The 13,003-nt window shown below is 44.1% G+C and overlaps 1 protein-coding gene across 4 annotated transcripts in view; it reads right to left on the minus strand.

The window, feature by feature from the left end:
* The window catches only part of herc2 (HECT and RLD domain containing E3 ubiquitin protein ligase 2), a 59,685-nt gene that overhangs the window by 16,908 nt on the left and 29,774 nt on the right, over nucleotides 1-13,003 (minus strand). For all 4 annotated transcript variants that reach the window (XM_030728427.1, XM_030728428.1, XM_030728429.1 and 1 more), the window contains 20 exons: nucleotides 12,755-12,897; nucleotides 12,536-12,634; nucleotides 12,282-12,450; nucleotides 12,059-12,184; nucleotides 11,839-11,947; nucleotides 10,580-10,719; nucleotides 10,291-10,481; nucleotides 10,090-10,195; nucleotides 9,817-9,908; nucleotides 9,554-9,729; nucleotides 7,092-7,203; nucleotides 6,676-6,757; nucleotides 6,366-6,600; nucleotides 4,099-4,276; nucleotides 3,845-3,926; nucleotides 3,006-3,177; nucleotides 2,777-2,921; nucleotides 2,111-2,336; nucleotides 857-1,028; nucleotides 385-571 (listed from right to left, as the gene is read on the minus strand). In XM_030728427.1, coding sequence (XP_030584287.1) covers nucleotides 385-571; nucleotides 857-1,028; nucleotides 2,111-2,336; nucleotides 2,777-2,921; nucleotides 3,006-3,177; nucleotides 3,845-3,926; nucleotides 4,099-4,276; nucleotides 6,366-6,600; nucleotides 6,676-6,757; nucleotides 7,092-7,203; nucleotides 9,554-9,729; nucleotides 9,817-9,908; nucleotides 10,090-10,195; nucleotides 10,291-10,481; nucleotides 10,580-10,719; nucleotides 11,839-11,947; nucleotides 12,059-12,184; nucleotides 12,282-12,450; nucleotides 12,536-12,634; nucleotides 12,755-12,897 — 2,942 coding nt within the window. The remainder of the gene's footprint in view (nucleotides 1-384; nucleotides 572-856; nucleotides 1,029-2,110; nucleotides 2,337-2,776; nucleotides 2,922-3,005; nucleotides 3,178-3,844; nucleotides 3,927-4,098; nucleotides 4,277-6,365; nucleotides 6,601-6,675; nucleotides 6,758-7,091; nucleotides 7,204-9,553; nucleotides 9,730-9,816; nucleotides 9,909-10,089; nucleotides 10,196-10,290; nucleotides 10,482-10,579; nucleotides 10,720-11,838; nucleotides 11,948-12,058; nucleotides 12,185-12,281; nucleotides 12,451-12,535; nucleotides 12,635-12,754; nucleotides 12,898-13,003) is intronic.

Raw genomic sequence — 13,003 nt, forward strand, 5'->3', positions numbered from 1 at the left:
TGTGATTTTTGGTCAGTTTTGGCAGCATAGTGACTGCACCAGTAACCAAAGTGGCTAAACCAAGATGGAGCATTCATGGAGATAACCGTAACAGTCATCTTCAAGAAGACGACCAAGAACGAAAACAGAGAAACTGTTTGCAGAAACTTGAAGCTCTACAAGAACACCAAGACTGGACCCAAATGCAGTTTGCTGATGGCTGCATCCCCACACCTGGTCATCATGGATAAAAATGCACACTGAGTGTTTTTACTGTTTTACAGGAAATCAGCACAAAATACAGCTGACGCAGCCCTTCAAAAAGCCAAACAGCACAAGAACACCGTCACTGACATTTATTAAACCATAAAGTTCTCCAGTGGTAGAATCTATTGTGTTCCTGACCTCTCCTTTTTTGTCTTGCCAGGGATTTGGGCTGACTCGTTCTTCAGCTTCTGACGGGACAGGAGGGCCTTCTTCGTCGCTCACGCTGGACGAGGATGAAGAGTCTGATGGGGGAACAGGTGAAGTGGAAGGACACTCTGCTGGCAGGATCATACTGGCTGGCATGAGCGCACCAACCACTGCATCCCTGAGGGAACACACAACACAGCCTGTCAACGGTAACGCCGACTAATGAAAACTCCCCCTGCCAGCCAGCGATTTAATTTATTCTGGACATATATACCATCACCTCCTCCTGTTTAGAAATGAGTCACCCAGTGTGATCGTGCAACAATTAAACAAACAAGACAGAAGTTGAAGCACTCAGGCCACGAATAGATGCAAAATCTAATCATGTATCTTTTACTGTTCCACATGTAAAATTGAAAGAAAGTAAACTTTTTTTATGTGCATCTTCTAGCACAGCACCTACCTTGCATACATGATTTGGAGGGCTGACAGTACATGAGACAGAGCCTGCTGTTTGGCCAGGTTTCCATCCAGACTGAGGAGAATTTTTGCCAGCGAGGGTCGATTAGGCTTCACGCTGCTCTGCCCACTCAGCTTGTTGCTCACTGATGATGAGTCACTGTCTGACTGGACACCTACAGAGTACAACACCAAAACAATGAGACACGCTGTCATTGATGGGAAGCAGTGTAAACCGGCTCCAGCTTCCACTTCCAGGCCTGTGTTTTCTACCACCTGCAGCTAAGAAAAGTAACCGCTGCAGCAGAAATAACGCAGATGTTGATTTGGCCCCGTCTGGGACCGACACACAGTGGAAAAATATCGACCATATAAACAATGGCCATAGAGAAGCTTCCAGGCCTTAAAAGTAAAGCCAATACAGAAGCAACCTTAACCATGTACTGCTGTGATGACCCCTGTTGCCTGAACGTCACTGGTGGTCCCATTTTTTTTTTCTGTTGTGCAGTTCTTTGTCATGCAGGTGCTGATCTGAGGGTAATTAGCTGAATGAGCCACACCTGGGCCCACTGACAGACTGCAGTTAGCTGAGCACAGACTCTCAGATGGGAGCCCCCCCCCCCCCCCCCATGCAGTTTCTTTCTTTTGATATCCACATACACTGCTGCCCCGCTGATTAGTGCACGGTCATTTAAGTTAATCATGTTTTTGTAAATACATTTCTGCTGAGTTACTATCTTGTGTTGTCTACCATTTCCCGTAACAGCCTTTGAGGTCCGCGTTAGGGCTGCAACGATTCATTGACATAATCGATGACGTCGACTCCAAAAATGAGTCCACGTGGAATTTACTCGGTAACATCCAAATAAAGTCAGAATTTCACTCACCAAAACTGGAGTTCAGACTTCTTTGTTTAACATGTTAAATGTTCACTAATGTCTACTTAAGGCTCACTTTAGTAGCGCTGATTATGGGATGTGCAGAGCTGGGCCCATATTTACAAAACTTAGAAGTGCGCTCAAGAGCACATCTCAGCAGTGAGTTTTGTTAGATTTGTTTTTGAGTAACAGTTTAGTAATATTTATCTTACATGCTGACAAAAGTCTAAAACAACCCCCATGCTATTCATCAGATTTTTTTTTTGTTTTTAATTTTTCTTTAACTCAAGTTAAAAATGTCACTTTGACACAGCAACTGTGAATGAATGACTGCACAGCTCCACCTTGTGGACAACTTGCATGCAAACAGGGAAGCTTACCCAGGTACGACGCTCCGAGGGAGTCCCTGGCTGTCTGGAAAAGAACTGGCTCGTGAACAGAGGGGGTGGTCACATCTACCGTGGTCCAAGCCACGCTGTGGGAGGAGCCACATGCCACTCGAGTGATTTTCTGTCCATCCAGACCCTGAACCAAAGTGGGCTTCCTGTTAACTGTGGTAGTGCCGTTTCCCTGCTGCCCATGGTCATTGTCACCCCAGGCATACACCTGACAGAAGACAAACATTTAATGGATTCCATTTAATTAGATGGGGTTTTTATTATACACCTGTTATCATGCATTTCAAACAAAAGGTTATGAGACACCATCCAAAATTCCTCACCATCTTTATTTTCTGAGGATTTATGAGAGGTGAAGACTCGGTACCAAGTTTTTAATCTCAACAGCCTCTTAAAAAGATCATTGGCTGCCTCTTATCATAGGAAATGTGCTAACATGATTAAATCTGCTCTAAGGAAAAGTATTAAACAAGGGGATGGGAATGGGGGGGGGTGGGGGGGGGCTGTTTAGCAGCAAAAGGTCAGACTGCAGTCTGCAAGTCTCACTGCAGGATGACAAACACATCTGGAGCAGAGCCACAGAAGTAAATGATCAGCCTCTGAAGGATGCACTCTGGTTTCTCACACTGTGTGGAGGTCAGTACAAACCTGTCCTGTGTCTGTGACAGCCAGACAGTGCAGCGCTCCGACAGCGACGTGGACGATCTTTTTGCCTCTCAGTCCCTCCACCATCTGCGGCTTCCGCACATGGACATCAGTGCCGTGGCCCAACCGGAAATAGTCGCCTTTGCCCCTGTTTGGAAGCAGTTAACGGTCAAAAGAAAGCCTGCAGACAGATAAAGAATGATAACCTGAGTGTGTAACTCATCCATCTCACCAGGTCCACACCACTCCAGATTTAGTGAGAGCCAAGGAGAACTGTGCTCCACACTCAATCTGGCAGACGCCCTGCCCATTGAGCCTTTCGATGTTCTGCGGTATGTTGCAGCCTTCGCTGCCTCCACGACCCAGCTTCCCAAAGTCCCCATCGCCCCAGGAGAACACCAACCCTGACAAAAATAAAAACTCATTACTGACTAGAAACTGTAACTGAATCATGTCAAAACAAAGCATCTTTCCTGGAAGTCATTTAAAAAGGTTAAAACTTCACTGTTTATATTCGAGGCTCCTCTCTAAAGTTACACGTATACATAAAGTAATGCTCCTCACTGTGCTGTGCTGATAGACAGTGACGTCTGGTACTGACGATGGTCAGAGTGATTACCAAAAGTTTGCCAATCGAGGCATATTTATCTAATTTTTTAAAATAAAATGAAAATACTGAAAAAAAAAAAAAAAAAAAAAAAAAAAAAAAACACAGCAAATATTTTGTGACAGCCTTTCAATGAAACAATGATTTAAGATGACATTTAAAAGGGCAATAAAGAGCCAGGCAGTTTGGGCGCTGTGACTGCAAAGGCTCAGTAACCTTTGCTACCTGAGAGGTCGGCCAAACCAGACTACACTGATCCATCACAAAACCAGAGAACTGCAGGGGGAAATTTGCCTGTCAGATAGATAAGCTACTTTCTGAACTGAACTTTTTGTTTCAGTCTGTGTTTTTGTCAAGCTAGGGGGCTGCTTTGGTTTTTTCAGGATCACATCAAACCAGAGAAGAGAGAAGACCTGAGTGCTGCAAGTTTTTAGGGGCAACTTTAAGTGCAACAACAGAAATACCTTCATCGGTGAGCGCTAGAGTCTGTGCATCCCTGCTCCCACAAGCCACTTGGATAACACGGTGTCCCAGAAGCACTTTCACCTAGTCGACGAACAGATGAGTAAGACAATCAAATCACGTGTTGCAGTTAGTTAATCCTACGGCTTTAAGCCTGTAATTTCACCATAAACTGAGTTTATCAGCTTTCTTCGGATCAGATGATGACACACAATGGGCAGCCATTTGTGGACCGTAAACAAAAGCTGACGCTTACCAGTTTGGGTCTCAGCTGCGTGGTGTTGTCCCCGTGTCCAAGTCGGCCGTATTCACCCAAACCCCAGCTGTACAGCTCCCCACTGGATGTGATGGCAGCGCTGTGAGAGCTGCCACAGGCAATGTCACGGATACGCTTGGTCTTCAGCGCCTCAATCAGCCGCGGCTTGTCACAGTTCCTAAAGGAAAGTAAATAAATAAAATCAGCCTCTTTTTAAGGATCCTTAATTTCATTAGAAACAGCTGTCCATAACACATTCTGTGAGGATGTAAGGCTGCTTTATTAAAAAAATAATCACCACTATTTAGGTCAATATTATAATCTTGAATATTTAACAATTACTTTTTAACTAAACACCACTTATCTGACATCAAGATGTGTCTTTTTTACAAGAGATTTTGTTTAATTTTAAATATAATTTAAATGAAAGACAAACAGAAAGGAGGCAGAGGGCACAGGTTCATTCAATAGGGCAGTGATTCCCAAAGTGTGGGCCGGGGGGGGATCGCAGTAATGACAGAAATTCATTTTGAAATTACTCACAAGTACACACAGTTACATATTTATATAAATTATTAAATTATATGAAAAGTGAATTAAAACTGGCAATGTTTTTTAAGTGGGCCGCAGCACTCTTGACTTGAGGAATTAGCCTCTAACCATAAAGCCCACCTTGCAAAGACAACCGTTAGTCCCTGTCAGCCTGCCACTACGGCATATCTGTGGGTGCAGACGTGGGTGGCAGAGAGCCCTCGGGGGCAGAGAGACCAGCAACTTACAGCCAGCCATGGCTGACGCAGAAAATGGATCGGGTAAGAGAACCTTAACAATCCGTATACAAAGGTAACGGTTTGTTTTTCTGACCTTTAGTACACGGAGTACACATTGACAACAAACTGGACTGGGCTAAGAACACTGATGCCCTATACAGGAAGGGCCAAAGTCGCCTCTATTTTCTGAGACGCCTGAGGTCCTTCAACATCTGCCGGACTATGCTCAGGATCTTCTATGAGTCTGTGGTGGTGAGTGCCATCCTCTATGCTGTTGCATGCTGGGGCAGCAGACTGAGGGCAGCAGACGCCAACAGACTCAATAAACTGATCCACAAAGCCAGTGATGTGGTGGGAGTGGAGCTGGATTCGCTTATGGCAGTGTCGGAGAGGAGGATGCTGTCTAAGCTGCAGGCCATTATGAACAATGGCTCCCACCCACTCTACAACACAGTGATGGGACACAGGAGCACATTCAGTGCAAGACTCATCCCACCAAAATGCACCACAGAGCGCCACAGGAGGTCATTTCTACCTGTGGCCATCAGACTCTATAACTCCTCCCTTAATAGGTGACATTGTGGTTCATCAGTGTCATTCACTTATCAGTATTCAATTGTACATAAAATTGTTTAAATTTCCATATACATTGTACATACACTATATACATTGTACATTGTACATACACTTATACATTGTACAAAAAAGGACTGTGCATATATATATAATGACACCTATTTAAAAATTTTTGCACTCACAATTTTCATATGTGTATAGATTTAGATGTGTATATAGTCAAAATATCTCTTTAGTCTTTATACTTTTATGCCTTTAGTGTATGTTATTGTGTTTTAGGTTTACTCGTTTAAATGAAACGGTTGCCGCTGTAACAGTAGTAATTTCCCTTTGGGATCAATAAAGTATTCTGACTGACTGACTGACTTTATTTTACCAGGTAAAATGTTTGAGAACCAGCTCTCATGTCCAAACATGACCTGGCAAGAGGCTAATTTATTACAACCAAAATAAAACGGCTTTGTATTTGTACTAACTGTATTGTGCGGTCTTGTTTTCATAATCAGTGGAGGTCAAATTGTAATTTAAATCAAACTGATGATGAAGTTTAAGAATAAATCCCAATGACAGCTAATGATGAGCAAAGTCACAAATTGATATCCAAATATCAAGAGTAAAGAGTAAAGAGTCATACTCCTAAACTTGGAAGACAGCTTGTGAAATCATTGGCTTTATTTACCCTTCAACCTTTGGGGCTGAAGAAGATTCTGTGGATCAAAAAACCTTTTTAAGAACGTTTTATTAAACTGGAGGCAAACGGTGTTCAGACTTTTTAACCTCTGTGATATAGTGTGAATTTTTTTGCTTTGGCGTTTTGCCTGTGGATATTATACACTTCATAGTTCCCTAAAAACACAGTGAGATGATGAAGGGCGTGTAGTGTGTCTGAGGTGTGCACAGAATCCGTGTTCAATGACATACATTCTACTAAAGTGTCCGAGTTTGCCGTCGTCTCCTTCGCCCCAGGAAAACACCTTTCCGTCCACAGTCAGGGCCATAGCGTGGCGTCCTCCTGAATGCACAGCGACCTTCTTCACAACGTAGTTACTGAGTGCAGTGATCTGACGGGGTATTGAGATGGTCCCACTGGAAAGGCCCAGACCCAGCCTACCATTAGTGGCCTCTCCACACGCGTAAATCTTCCCCTCGACGGTCACTGCAACAACAAATCAGTTACATGTTGTACACGACACAGGTGAGACCCTCAAAAGCATTTCTACTCATTTCTCACCCGCAAAGAGGCTTTTGGAGCCACCGGCCACTTGCACCACATTGAGAGCAGACAGGGTGTCGGAGAAGGTCGGCACCTTGATCTGTGAAGAACACAAACCAAAAGAGATTAGAGAGCGCAGCTCGTTCACTCTCACCCCAAGGATGTTTCCTGTCCCTGCTGCTGCACTGCTTACACTGAAGGTCATCAGCGTCTGAGACACGTGCATATTTGAACATTTACAACATTATGAGATTATTCAACATAGAAAATAAAAAATATATAATGACTGAAATCTGGAAGAAAAAAACCTTCAGATGTCAATGTGGGGAAAAGCAAACAAAAACAGAACAAAGCCCCAACCTGCCAGAAGTCTGGGACGAATACAAACAAGCCCTAAACTTTAATTAACTGATTCATTAGGAAACAAACGGCACCTTGGAGCCTTTGAGTCCTCCCAGCTGGTCCTTGTCATTCAGTCCCCAAACAAACACTTTGGTCCTGATGGTGGCTGCTGACTCCAGTCCTGACGGCTTCTTTCGAGCGAGACTGAAAGGTAAAGACAGAGACCGTATATCCACATTTCAATGTTCTTCTTTGTTTTTTACTTAAATAGAAGCTTTAATAACGCATTGCTGTACAGTTGATTTACACCAATCAGCCACTACATTAAAACCACTATCAGTGGGTTTTGAACCCTCATAACCAAAACGGCAGGCTGAAACAGCTGATGATGAAGAAGACGTCTGAAGAAATGATAGAATCACTGCCACCGAGCACTGAAATGGGATGGCCTTTGATTCTAAGCAGCAGTTTTCAAACACATGCCATTTATGCTCATACAGCATCCTGGTAGATGGCATTCTGGCACACTCAGCTGTGCTCAGGTTGATCCACTCAGGCCAAAGAGCTAGCCTCTCTGTGTGCACCTGTGACAGCAGGTCTCTGAGCAGTAGCAAAGGTCATGGTGGGCTGCACAGCAGCTGAAAAATCTCTGCTAGTGCTTCCCTGGCCAGCATGAGACTACAAGGAACATAGAGTGGCCTCTTTCACTCATTCTGGCCAAAACTGGAGGAATGAGGGCCACTGGGAGGCACCTGTGGAGGCCACCTTCCTGGCTGAAACCGTCCCCATAGTCACACCTTGAGCCAGAAAACCAGTGTTGCTCGTGCAAACCAGTGCTAGGGTTTGCTGCATGGTCACCAGTCTCTCTGGGGACAGAAACGTCTTCACCTGGAGGGAGTCGAGACAGAGTGCTATGAAGTTAACGTGTTGAGGTGGTCTCAACACTCTTTTCCACATTTATGTGGAAGCCTAAATTTTTCAGATGTTGTATTAGAGCAGGGGTTGGGAACCTATGGCTCGCGAGCCAGATGTGGCTCTTTTGATGGCTGCATCTGGCTCGCAGACAAATCTTTAATAAAAAAAAAAATAATAACGTTAAAAAATATATAACATTTTCAAGTATTTCAATCCATTCATTTCCTACCGCTCATGTTCATGGTTGCGGGTGGCTGGAGCCAATCACAACTGTCCTCCGGGACCACACCAAATTTTTATTGGATAATGCCTAACGTACGCGGGTCGTTGTGAGGTCAGGGAGTAAACTTCCCTCCTTTTAATCAAGTAGTCAGCTAACTAATTGAGGAAACCTTTTACAAAGAAGATGGCTAAAAGAAAAAAGATGAGTATCGTACTTTTCAGCAGGAATGGACAGATGAATTCGCCTTTGTGGAGAGAGCAGGTTCTGCAGTGTGTCTAATATGCAGTGATAAAATTGCATCGATGAAACGGTCAAATATAAAGCGGCACTTCGACACACGCCATACTACATTTGCATCGAAATACCCAGCGGGGGACAGCAGGAAGAAAGCATGTCAAGAGCTACTGTGCAAAGTGCAAGCTAGTCAGCAGCAACTTCGTGTTTGGACCCAACAAGGTGACTGGAATTCGGCTAGCTTTGCTGGTGCTTTAGCAATTGTGAGAAACGGAAAGCCATTCACAGATGGTGAGTATGCCAAAACATTCATGCTTGATGTCGCCAGTGAACTTTTTGACGACTTTTCGGATAAAGACAAGATAATGAAACGAATAAAAGACATGCCTCTGTCGGCGAGATTTTGAGCTACAAGTTGCTGACCTGAAGGCCTCAGACATGTGGGTGAATAAATTCAAGTCACTAAATGAAGATTTGGAAAGACTTGCACGACAGCAAGCAGAGTTGGCGAGCAAACACAAGTGGGGAGAAATGAAAAAACTTCAACCCGCAGACCAGCTGATTGTCAAAACTTGGAAAGCACTTCCCGTCACATACCACACACTGCAGCGTGTGAGTATTGCTGTACTAACAATGTTTGGCTCTACGTATGCATGTGAGCAGTCTTTCTCACATCTAAAGAACATTAAGACCAACCTACGATCACGTTTAACGGATGGAAGTCTCAACTCCTGCATGAAGCTTAACCTCACCACGTATCAACCAGACTACAAAGCCATCAGCAAAACCTGCAGCACCAGAAGTCGCATTAATGGTAAGAAGTACTTTATTTATCATTGGTTAGCAACAGCATAACATTACTAAATGCAATTGGGCTACTCGAATGTCCTTTTCCCTGCTGCTTCAGTTCATTCATCCAAACACCCGTAGGCTCAGTGAGAGACTAAATGACAGACCACATAATCGTAGGCTTCCCCAGGAAATACCTCTGGTGTGAGGGATATATGGGGAAGTGTCCCTCAGGTCAACTGATGTGAAACAAGCATGCTGACCTCCAGCAGCAGAAAGACTCCAACAGATTTTTTTAAATGCTAAATTTAAGACAAAAAACATCTGCAATCACAGCACATCAGATATGGAGAAAACTGGACATTCAGATATTTATTCTTTGCTCCATCTCACCTCCCAGCTGCTGTTTTTTCGTCATCCTCTTCTTCATTGTCAGAGGCCAGGAAAGGGACTGTAGCCAGGTCTTCATCCTCAGCTCTGATACGCCCCATAATGCTGAGTCCATGAATCTTACAATCGATACCAGAGCTGCGGCACTGCTTGATTGCGATCTCAATGTACCTGTGATACTGGGGGGAGGATATTATGTGCCGTTATTACAACATTTAAGAAAAAAATAAAAGATTAGAGGCTGTCAGTTACTGAAGCAGACAAACCTCAGTGCAGTCGCTGAGGAGGAGGACAGTGGTGTCAGTAGGATTGATGTTAATTGTCTTGAGTTCAATCAAGTTGTTCAAAGAGCTTCCACCTGTATATGAAGAAAACGTCAGAATGATAAAAAAAAAGCCGGAAAACAAAAAAAGCAAACACACTGTTGTGCACCAGAAAGTCTCAAAGTGTAAAATTAAACCATCTCCTCAAAAAGGGGCAATAAAATACCAATATTAGTATCGTTTTACAAAAACAAAAATTAGAAAGTCTGCACTCACCTGATACCACCACTAAGGAGGGCATGTAGCTGCTGTCTGCTGGGTCTACAATCATCTTCAGCCTGTGAACGAGAACGTCTGGGAAAAGCTCGAGACGAATCCAGTGCTGCAAAGAAAACAAAGCACAGCCTGTCAGGTGATGCTTACGTTTTAATAAAGCAAACTGTCATCCGGCTTATTAAACTGTGCAATTCACTCCACCTTCCCCTGTGAGCCAGAGGACTGCCAACATTGATCACTGCAGTCAATGAGGCGCGAGGCCTGGTTAACCGACGATGACACGTTGAGGCTCTTGACGGCTCGAGACCAATCGTCGATCAGCATTCCACGCTGGCTGTTGTGGTGCTTCTTGAGCTGTTTTCCCGAACGGCCGCAGAAAGCTGGAGACTGGCCTGTTTGTGGAAAAGGTGGAGGACAGGTTCACACACACAAACACGCACGCCAGGAAAGGAAGCAGCACAGGTGCTATTTTGGTGAGTGTATGACTAACCGGGCTCGTTGATCCTGCCAAAGGAATGCCTGGTGTTGTGTTTGCGTGTCTTGAAGCAGTTTTCACAGAAGTCAAAGTCATCACAGTTTCTACATTTGAATCTGGGGCCATTAATAGGAAACATCTGGCAGCCATCACACCTGGAGAAAGCACAGGGGTTGCATGTAAAGGTACTGTGGTGCTCCTGGTCCATCTATTTGACTGTGAGCTTCTCAGCTTCGGAGACATCAACTATACAAATGCTTTCTCTTGAAATATAATTGGCTAATTTGACTTTGTTGTGCTCAAACCATTAAAAAAGGGATGTAGTTAAAACTTAAAACAGATAACTAGTCTAAAAAGTGCCATTATAGTAAAGTCAGTGAACAAGTGTGTGAAGTTTGATGGGTCTAGATTGAACAGTATGAATCTATGGTGTGAATTTGAACATCCTAGGTCACACTGTTCAAGTTATGGGCAAGATTAAAGTTTTTGTGGAACAGACGCCACCAACGCCAAGGCTACGACAAACAGCCGAGTTAATAAGAAAACACTGGCCATATAACTACTATGTATGTAGTTAAGAACCTTTTGACTGTTAATCTTTGGTGATCGCTTCCATACATGACGCAGCGTTCTTTCCCTGCAGGTCAACGCCCGTGTAGGACACATTTATGAGTCGCTCCAGTCGAGTGGCGGTCAGTTTACGCTGACCTGCAGCTGTTCTTTTTCCACATCAAAGCACTCCAGCACTACGCTGGTTTATGCAGTCAAGACTGGATTTTCACTTTGTTTACAGCTTCTTATCACAGAGCGAGACCTCCAGCTAGTGGTGGGTGGCGTAATAATGAATACTATAACACATAATTACAGGTCTCAGTAGATCTTAATGGTGCACGTGAACCTCAGTGGCTTTATTCACCTTATCAATTCAAAAGAAGAAATGCTATATCATAATAAATATCATCCACTGAGTTACTGTCTGTGATTGGCATTATTGTGGTAAGAACTAAGTTGTCCACGTAAAGCTGCATCAATTTGAAAATCCTAGGTGACATCGTTATCGAGTTATTGCATTCACAAAGCTGAAAGCTGGTCAGCAACCCAGCAGGGTAACAATGATACCTCATCTGCCTTTTAGCCTGAGGGGCAAAAAAATGTGAATAATTTGTTTAACCAACTAGTATTTCTGCTACTGACTACTGAGGACAGCAATATTTAAACATCTGGCCAAATAAGTCACATCCCTACTCACAACATACTAAAATACAATTTTTTACCTCACTCCAGGATGAACACTGGGCACCAGTTCCATCTCCGACAACAAACCAGTCCAATGGGACTGCTGCGGGAAGTCTACAATCACATCTTTTCCGTTGGCACTAAAAGCTGAAAACAAACCATGCAGCCTCATCAGTGCGATAAACAGAAAATTCAGGTTACAGCAATGGAAGAAAAACAGAAGATGGTCAGTTTAGAGGTTCGAGTGACTCGGCTTACCTTTCACCACCCCCACACTCCTGTGTGTGACCGAGCCCCACTTGTACTTTGGTGTGGTGACTGTGGGCTTCACCCTCACTTTGTCACCAATCTTTATGTGGGAAGGAGAACTTTGTGGTGGGAATCCTGAAACAGCAACATCAGAGATGCTTTTTTCTTAGATCTATTCACCTCCTGTCATCGTCGCCATACCTGGACAGTGTCACGTTAACAATCAGCTTACCAAGCAGCTCGATGTGGATGTAGCGAACCCAGTACGTTCCTCCTTTGTGTTGCCAGTCACACTGAACATTTAAGTCATGAAGGCCATCTCTGTCCAGCTTAATCACTTTCCCGACATCTCCATCATACACTTCCTCGTATGTTCTGCAGCACTTGACCATCATCCCCACCTGCAGGGAAGCCAGTGAGTCATCGCACTAATTCTACACGTCTGTGATGCAGATTCAGAAAACCTTCAAAAGCCAACGTTCTCACCTGAATGTTCTCCCTCACATAAACAGCATAATCATCATTGCTTTGGAAATCAGATCTCTTCTTAAATGTCTGGCTTTCAGTCACCACTGCACCTGCAGGCTAATGGGACAGACATCTATTTTTGTCACATATCAAGGTATTAATAAATCATGAATTTGACAGGCTGAGGGACAGGTGACTGTGTGGGTCACACCAGAAATAAAAGAGAAAGGAACACACCACAGAAAACGCCGGCTCTGCCTCCTCCGGCTCCTCCAGCACCTCCTCATCAGAGTATTCATCAGACACAGTGTCAGCATCTGACAGCTCGGTGACGTGCATGTCTGGATGGTCAATCAGCCAGGTCACCAGAGCCTCAACACCTGACAGATATGCTCAGTTACTCTCCTGAGGTACAGCTCAAAGCATCATGAAGCAAACAGGGATCATTTCCATGAAAAACCAATCAGTGCCTGCTCAGAATCAGCT

Source organism: Archocentrus centrarchus, chromosome 4, assembly GCF_007364275.1.
Source record: "Archocentrus centrarchus isolate MPI-CPG fArcCen1 chromosome 4, fArcCen1, whole genome shotgun sequence".
Classification (NCBI taxonomy): Eukaryota; Metazoa; Chordata; class Actinopteri; order Cichliformes; family Cichlidae; genus Archocentrus; species Archocentrus centrarchus.